This window comes from Uranotaenia lowii, chromosome 3, assembly GCF_029784155.1.
Source record: "Uranotaenia lowii strain MFRU-FL chromosome 3, ASM2978415v1, whole genome shotgun sequence".
NCBI classification, from domain to species: domain Eukaryota; kingdom Metazoa; phylum Arthropoda; class Insecta; order Diptera; family Culicidae; genus Uranotaenia; species Uranotaenia lowii.
The window spans coordinates 31,101,534-31,110,449 of record NC_073693.1 but is presented as its reverse complement, the minus strand read 5'-3'; the positions used below and the strand labels follow the sequence as shown (position 1 = coordinate 31,110,449).

The 8,916-nt window shown below is 38.5% G+C and overlaps 3 protein-coding genes across 3 annotated transcripts; 1 reads left to right on the top strand and 2 right to left on the bottom strand.

The window, feature by feature from the left end:
* The first annotated feature begins 307 nt into the window (after window positions 1-307).
* Window positions 308-3,086, top strand: LOC129754885 (transmembrane protein 50A). The gene is made up of 3 exons (XM_055751141.1): window positions 308-662; window positions 774-905; window positions 2,266-3,086. The coding sequence occupies exons 1-3, from the start codon at window positions 573-575 to the stop codon at window positions 2,527-2,529; spliced, it is 486 nt and encodes a 161-aa protein (XP_055607116.1). The 5' UTR covers window positions 308-572; the 3' UTR covers window positions 2,530-3,086.
* Window positions 3,087-3,188: 102 nt separating this feature from the next.
* Window positions 3,189-4,484, bottom strand: LOC129751002 (chitooligosaccharidolytic beta-N-acetylglucosaminidase-like). Its single transcript, XM_055746236.1, has one exon. It carries the CDS (start codon window positions 3,656-3,658, stop codon window positions 3,266-3,268), a length of 393 nt encoding a protein of 130 aa, XP_055602211.1. The 5' UTR covers window positions 3,659-4,484; the 3' UTR covers window positions 3,189-3,265.
* Window positions 4,485-4,533: 49 nt separating this feature from the next.
* Window positions 4,534-5,491, bottom strand: LOC129752063 (chitooligosaccharidolytic beta-N-acetylglucosaminidase-like). The gene is made up of 2 exons (XM_055747860.1): window positions 5,487-5,491; window positions 4,534-5,317 (listed from the first exon to the last, which is right to left on the bottom strand). The coding sequence occupies exons 1-2, from the start codon at window positions 5,489-5,491 to the stop codon at window positions 4,534-4,536; spliced, it is 789 nt and encodes a 262-aa protein (XP_055603835.1).
* Between the last annotated feature and the right edge of the window lie 3,425 nt (window positions 5,492-8,916).

Genomic DNA, 8,916 nt, shown 5'->3' with positions numbered 1-8,916 from the left:
TGAAAAGGGTATTCCATAAATGACGTCCATTACGATAGTTTTAGATTTTTAGAAAACTTTTATAAAAAAGCAATTTTGTTATAGATTATCCATTTTTAATTACTAATTTCGTAATGAAACGCATCCTTCTTATTTTAGTTTCACGATGAAATCGAAGTGTGAGAATATTCCGATAAAAATAGGGTCGTAATTTATGGCTGACGGTGATATTGCTTCCCCTTCAGAAAAAACAACTTCTTTACGGTGCGTTTAGCTGTGCATAATATGCTTCCATTTTCATCCATCACTGATGACTGTCAAAATACGCATCAGTCATCATCATTGATCGGAGGAAAAAACATAAGTTCGCGTAGTGGAGAAAGGAACAGAAAAGATTATAAATTCAGTTTTTATCAATACATTCAGTACAATTCCTCGAATAAAACCTACCGAGTGCTTCGGAAAGATAAGCATCTTTCTTCTAGCGTTCGAAAGTAAACGAAAACTATTCTCGAGCGGTGGAAATCGAAAGGGTTCGAGGAACCAAGTATAAATTTACCCCAGCAACAACAAACAGGCCGAAGCGAACAAAGATGTCTATCATGGACAGAATCAGCCAGTCCTTCTGGTTCGATGGAGTTCCAAGGCGAAATATTGTTGCCACCCTGGTGGCGTCATTTTTGGTGAGTAATGCAAGCTAATTGGATTTGATTCCTGCAGATTCCTCCCTCGTTGGGCAGGTGTAAAGAAGAATGATTTATTTTGATACTTTTTTTTTTCTTCGGTTTCCGTAGTTCTTCGCCGGATGGTGGATCGCCATTGATACGGCCGCAGTGCATCCACACTCATGGGACTTCTCGTACTACATCTGTGGCATCCTGGCCACCATCAGTTTCTTCATGGTGAACTCCATCTCGAATGACATGGTAAACAAATAACAGTTTAACATTTTATATGAGCCACCAAATCGATTTATTCTGGGATTATTTATTTGCTTTTGTTGATAAAACAACTAGGCCTAACCTGATAATACTCCAACCTTTTTATGTTTTTTTTTTTAAATAGATAACGAACGTCCAATTCAACAGTAAAATGTTTTCAACTATGACTCATTTCAAACATTCTAGCAGATCAGTTTCAGATTCAGTTTTTCTTGTTTTTTTTTTAATTCAGCGAAATAAATCGGGAAATGTAAATTACACAGAAATAATTATATCATACGGAATCAAAACTTATATAAAAGATGTTGAATCTTTTATCTTATATAAATCTTATATAAAAGATGTGAATCTACAATCAGAAACCTAGAATCATAAAAATAGCTACGAATTTTAAATTAAAATTTACAATTTATTTATTAATTCCTTCAAACCAAAGATGAGCAACCAACCCGCGGCTCGCGAAGCTTTTACCTAATTAATTCAATTTACCATTTTTACGATAGATAACATTATTAGATTAACATTATAAATCATATGCCAGTAACTAGATCAAATATCATTCGGGTTGTTAACCTTTTTATAGCTTTTTTGTGTTTCCTTTTGAAGGAATAGATACAATATTATTTATTGCAAAATTGCATTTTTTTTTTATTCTAAATACATTTTTTCCCTAGCCAGTTAACTATCACTTTGACATTCAAAACCCATTAAAGAGTGCTGGAAAAGCAAAACAAAAATTGGAATCAATATTTTTTCGTTCCAAGCAAACAATCAATTGTGTGATGAATATGCTCAGCAAATTTTTTTTTTAATTTAATTATTCTATCCAATTTCATTTGGGAAAAAGGCTTCTGTAAAATCTGTTAGATCTCAAACACTGGGAAAAATTAAACCATTAACAAGTGAAATATTTTTGTTCTTAAATATTGACGGAATTGAGAAAAGTTTAATAATTAAGACTGGGTGAAAGATTTTTAATTTCTTATTGATATAACTCAGCATCAAAAATTTCCACAAATTCAATTCTGAATTCTCGACAAAACAATAATTGTAATTTTGTGATTTTATCCAAAAAGTTTTTAAAGATTTCTGTAATGCTAGTACCAGAAATTTCATAGAAAAATCATTTGAACCGTAGATAAATTGAATCATTTTACTTGAAAATTAGCAATTTACGTTTCCAAAGTCCTAAGGTTTTCATTAATCAGCCTAAGAAAGCCTATCCAAGTATCCAAGTGGTATCTAAATAAATTTGTGAGACGCATGCAAACCCCCCTTTCAGTTAGCATGTGATCAACTTTTTCCATCTTATAACGTGTACAATTCTCCCTCTTCTCCTTCACAGCTCAATGTCAACGCCGGCTACACGGGTGGCGTTCTGGGCGAAAGCGGCATCAAGGTGTTCCTGTTCATCGGATTTGTGCTCGGGTTCGCGTCCATCATCGCCGCCATCTGGATCATGATTGCCGAGTTCGCCACCAACGGGGACAAAATCGAGAAGGGTCCCGGTTACGCCCTGCTGGTGCACAACATCTTCATCTTCTTCGCGTCGCTGATCTACAAGTTTGGCCGCCACGGCGATGATACGTACGCTGCCGGCATTTACTAAGACTTCTTTAGGTTTCCTTTCTTTTCTGTTTGAGTAATTAGTACTTTCTGCTATTTGCGTGATTCGCTTTGAGGAAAAGCTTTTTTTTTCATTTGGTTGCCTCAATATAACAAAAAGTAAGCCACTCTAACTAATCTGGCCTCTTTCAGATTCATCTAGAAACTATTTCAAATCGTTATCGTTGCGAATTGTGCTCGAACAAACTTTTCGATATGATCCAGCTGATGGGATCGCTTTTCTACCGGAGTGGCTTTCTTCCATCGCAAGTCTTCAAGCGCTTATTGTTTTTACAAAAATAAGTTCGAACAAAGAAATTTATTTCGTCTGTATTAAATGAAAAAAGTCTTAAGTTGTTTTTTGTTTATCAACTATCAATAATCTTGGAAACTAAAGCCGACACGTGATTGATTAGAAATTTTGAGCGAAAGTTTTTTTTTTCTCTGGCAAGGTCTAAAATAGTACTGTAATTATTAATAACGACCCATTTTTATTTTAAAATATGTATACATTATGAAGTAAATAAAATATCATTCGTCAGATATTAATCTCACTGGAAATCGTCTTAATTTTGCTAAGTTGAAGCAATCCGAAAAAAAAAGGTTTCAGAATACATACTACAAGAATTGGAAGGAGTTCGGCATAATAGGAAAAGAATTAAATAAATTTGTCTAGTTTAATGCAATCATAGTTAAAATCTAAAGACAAGTTTGTCGAAAAAAAATTAAAACTAAAATTTCTAACCTTGAGCAAGTGGACAATCTCCTTCGTTCTGGAGACACCAGAGGGGTTGCAAACTTTCGGCTGCAATTCCGTTCTCTGCCAGCCTTTCCCGGTGAACTAACATTCGTGATTCTGCAGCTTGCCAACCATGGGCAGGATCGGACCACAATCTTTCCGCCAGGGCACTGGTGCGAGGCCAAATGCGAATGTCCAGTGAGTGGTGATCAACCTGCTCGAGCCAAAGGGCAGCTTCCGCTCCCAAAATTTGATTTCCAAACTCTCCACCCATCGGTTTGAGATCGTTGTTGTAGAACTTTTGCCACCCAATGTAGGGCGAGCACCAATTGGGCGAGGAATCGAACCAACCCGAGAAACCACAGTCCAGGTAGAGCGCATCGTAATTGGACATTATCAAACGGTAACCTTTCTGAAGTAACTGTTTTACGATAATATCATCCCCACTGGTTAAAGACCTGGTTGATTACGCCTTAACCTTGGGAGTTCGCATCATTCCCGAGCTAGACACTCCAGCTCATGTTGGAGAAGGTTGGGAAAAGCTGAACGTTACTGCCTGTTTCAATCAGCAACCATGGAAGAAGTACTGTTACGAACCACCTTGTGGCCAGCTGGATCCTACAAACGACAAAGTCTACGACATTCTAGAGGACATCTACGGCGAAATGAATGCCATGTTTTCTCATTCGGACGTATTTCACATGGGAGGTGATGAAGTATCGATTGCATGCTGGAACACCAGTGAAGCTATCCAGCAATGGATGCTAGCCAAAGGATGGGGTTTGAAAGATTCCGATTTCTATCAACTGTGGAGTTACTTCCAAACCGAAGCTCTCGCTCGATTGGATCGAACCCAGACGGACAAACGTCCGGTTGTCATTTGGACTAGTCATCTCACCGAAGAACCATACATTGACCAGTATCTGAACAATGAACGTTACATTATCCAGATATGTGTAGTGACTGTTGAGCGATGTGCACTAATCACGAAAAAGAAAGATCTACTCGTAGCACAAAATATAAATTTTCCGACACAACTTTTTGCACAACATTCTTTCATATCATTCGTTAACTGAATGCCGTCTCGTCGGACTACACGCTCCGCTGTCATTCGTACATTCGGGTAAAATGACCTCCAAATACCACCTGATTATAACTATATTTACAAAAGGAGAGGAACCCCGTTTTAACATAGAAATGGTTACTTATCAATTCTATATTCTAAACTTTATGTTTTTTTATTACAATATGTATGATTCATCTCATTCCCTACACCGCGGTGTAGATTTGTTTCTTGTTGTAGGCTCCAAATTTACTCAAAAGTGGTTGTGATTCGATAACCAATGGAAAACTGTGCGAATCTGTGACATGCCAGTGAAGAACGTTCATTTTGACCATTGCCAAGGTATCAATTGTCCGTTTAAGTGAAGCAATATCCACGTAATTCCTCGACGTATCCAGCGATAGTCCTCGATGGGGGTATTTCGGACCATCTTGCAACAAAACGTCCGTCAGCACCAGAAGTTCGTTACGAATGTCGTCGAAAACTATTAGCTGTGCAAGCGTCTCCAAACCATGTCTAGCTCCAAAGTAAGTCGCCGCCTTGATACTCACCGCAATCGCATGTTCTTGAGGCCCTTTGATCATCAATTTGTAGCTCTCGTCAGTTTGATGGTTCAAAACCAACGAGTCGGAACCAACTTCCACGACAACCTTCAGTCGATTACCACCAGAACGTATCGTTTCTTCAACAGCCTTGTTCTTCAACTGACCTCGAAAGCGTTGCACACTAGCATCCCAGCGATCCCTTAACAAATCGTGTTCAACGACCCAATCAAAAATCATCCCATCAAGATCCAGATGTACCAAATCGGTTCCAATTCGAGCGTCCCCTGTGGGACGAGGCCAAACGGTACCGTACGAAGATCCGTCGCAGAGCAAGCGACAAACCTGAAGACTAATGGCTTTCGATACGGTATCACTTTTGCTGTGATCGATGGCGGTCTTTTTGCAGCGACCCCCGATGCACCGGTAGCTCCAAACGGGTTCAGAGCTAGGTTGGGTGGAAAACCAAAAAAAAACACGCGTGAATGAAATACAGGTCAAAACCGCATAACTTTGGTTAGAGTTCTTGAGACTTAAAGAAAAATCTATCTTCTACTTTTGGTAACATCTACGAAAGGTGACCAGATAAACTGACTCAGCTCTTCCCACAATCATACGGCATTGGAACGAAGGAGAAAAGGAGACTTTAAATCGAGACTCGACATTGAAAAATTGGGGACTATCGATTAAAATTTGGGGATTCCTTGTAGAATTTTGGACAGTACTTAAAAATTCTCTTGACAAGGGATGGTTCAGAACCATAAGCAAGATTCCGAGGCCAATGTTTACTAGAACCAGGGAAGCAAAGATAATAGATATGTATAATGTAAAACTTTTTTGTAGGGAAGCTTTTGGAAAGGAAGACCTACAATCTACTGATGAACTGGTAGATTGACAGAGCCAGTCAGACGAAATAGAGACGTACGGTGGACGTCTTCTTGGAAGGATTATACAAACATGTCCAGCTCCTGATGCTAAAACCTATCGAAAACTCGTACTTACCGGTCAATTCATTCATCATTTTCAAATCTTTTCATCAAACTATAGGTAGATTGAAGGTTCAAACCCAACCAATAGTGTCAATAACTATCTTTCGAAAATCCGAAGTTATTTGGATTCGCACAGTTATCGAACCGATTGATCGAACTCCATTACGTATTGGACCCCACCCTGAACAGCAGTTTTTTTTCCATAACCAAAACCACTTTCAACAGGTTATGAACCCAGTACTAGTGGCAAGGATAAAAAATGGAATTAACGAAGGATGAACTTAGAGACAGATCCGATGGAAGTATAAAGAGTCGAGGCCACGGAAGGTTATCGAGCCAGGAACCATTGGAAGGTAACCGAGCCAAGAAAACGAATCGCCAGGAGGTTATCGAACCAGAAGCCAGTGTTGAGATTCGTCTCATCGAAGCAATCGATGAGATGAATAACAACAGACGCATGCATGCTGGTGTTATTAGAAATAAACAATTAGGAAATGTTACCATAGATATGGTTTTAGTATAAATAGGACAGAATGTATTGATATAAAGTATTCCAGTTTTGATCGTCAAACAGTGCGTTTCTCTCCTTTCCACTCCGAAAGTGCTCCCTATCTAACAGCCAGAACGTCATCGTGTTATTGGTGAGGTTTCAGTTCGTCAAGCCGGGAATAAAAAGGATAGTGAGACTAGCCGAGCAGTTACCTGAATTTGATGGTCCTGCAATTAGCAGACCCACGAAGACAACCAATCCTGCACTTGTGCAAAATTCCATATTAATACCATAGTTCAATTGCGGAGGTCCGATAATGAAGTCCTTAACTGTACACTGAGATATTTAATTTTAAAGTTTTTTAATACACCTTGTATTTCAGTAAAATCATTCATCTTTTGTCAGTTAACTTTTAACAATGAATCAGCGATTTTTTATAAATGTGCAGTTGTTTCAACCCATAACAACGTAAGGCACTGCATTCTGTATCTTTTTTAGTCCAGCTGGTGGGAAATAAAAATTCATGAAAATGCCTTTTGGCCTATAAAATAATCCAACTGTGTTTCAACTATTGATGGATATGTGCAAACGGTTCAATTTTGGTGGCAAAGATGATTTTGCTTAGACGGATTTTTTTTACTTACATAGTTGAATTTTTATTGTTTGTTTGTACGTGTTCGGAAATCCGAAGATAAAAAGCGTGAAATTTTGTTCTAGTCAGGAAGATCTTTAGGTCTTACGGTTTGCAATAAAATCGTAAAATTAAGAAGCACACCTTTTCTTCGGAAGATGTATGCTCATTTCGGGAAAAAATTGAAATACGAGAATAAAATAACGATCGAGATTGGATCAGAATACAGTAAGGTTTTTTTTACGCGGTAATACGTACCGCGTTAATTCCCAAAAACCGTCTCATGTCTCATGTCTCAGGTCTCAAGTCTCATATCTTTTGTCTTTGACCTCAGGTCTCATGTCTCAGGTCTCAAGTCTCATGTCTCTTGTCTCAGGTCTCATGTCTGATGTCGCATGTCTCATCTCTCATGTATCATGTCTCATGTCTTATGTCTCATGCCTCATGTCTAATGTCGCATGTCCCAGGTCTCATCTTTCATGTCTCATGTCTCATATCCAAGGTCTCATGTCTCAGGTCTCACGTCTTTTGTCTCAAGTCTCAGGACTCATGCCTCAGGTCTCAGGTCTCAAGTCTCAGGTCTCATGTCGCATGTCGCATGTCTCTTGTCTTAGGTCTTAGGTCTCAGGCCTCTGTTCTTATGTCTCAAGTCTCAGGTCTCATGTCTCATGTCTGAAGTCTCAGGTCTCAAAAAGATTCTAAGTGTTTTTCTTTGAAAAAGACCGCTTAAATTCCGACGTGTAAAAACCGAGTAAAAAGCCGTGAAAAAAAATTACTGTACTTGTTTTGTTTTGTTTTTTTTTTATTATTTACAAGTAGTTTTATTAAGGCATATAACTCATAAAGTTTTTTTGTGCCGAGTATTCACTTTCACTTTTCTGTGGTGTTAGTAAGAGGGGGGCCGTAATCGTCGCGGCTACTCCTACCTACCTAAAGTTTTTTTGTGCCGAGTATTCACTTTCACTTTTCTGTGGTGTTAGTGAGGGGGGGGGGGGGGGGGGTGTAATCGTCGCGGCTACTCAACTGTTAATTAATTTAACTAGAGGAAAGGAAAGAGGATTGTGTAGGGTCGCTCTCGAGTACAGATTTCCGTCTTGGGTCGGTGGTGGCTTCCTGTACTTGTTTTGTTATGTCAATAAAAATAGAGCAAGTAGACCACAGCGAACTAAAACTGTATACTAAAAATTACGAAATTTTTCAGCAGATTTTTTTGCACTTGGACCTATGGCTTCTATTCACTTCTAAAGTGCCACTGATAGAGGAAGTTTTTGCTACTCACGAAAAGACTGCTTCAAGAGATTCGAGATATGAGCTTTCCAACTTTTTTTTTTTAGAAAAAAAGCCAAGCACACAAGAAAAACACTACACATGGTCGAAAAAAGAATAAAAAACGCTCCGGTGTAAAATAAAAAAAATAAAACTATTTTGGGAATTCAAATTGGCTTGACAATGAACCAAATAGAAGTTAAAAAAGACCTAACGAAAAGTTTGCAACGGCTTGAATTCTGCCTTGAAGTTATAGCGCAAAAATGCCCATTTAAATATCGCAGGTCGCTGGATACCATGTGTGGTTAAAAAGAAATTTCAGCAGATGTTGTGTTTATCGTTGGCTAGCAGAGGCCAAGATGTGCTGCGAGTTCTGAACCATTAGAGAAGATGGAAGAGAGAATGAGACAAATCATGAAGATATACCAGCTCAAAAAAGAGGGTTGTTAAACTTTTGAGGAGATGTCAAGTGGACCACTTCACTATGCGTCGAAGCTACAAACTTAAATAAGTTAGTCATTTCACTAGTGGATCGTATGAGGCAAAAAAAAAGATCACCCTCCAATCCTCATAGAAAGATTTAAATCCACGCTTTCTTCCACCTCCAAAATCCCTCTATGCGTGTTCCGAAATATGGGTGAGTTCAAAACTAATTTGGGCATTGTATTTAA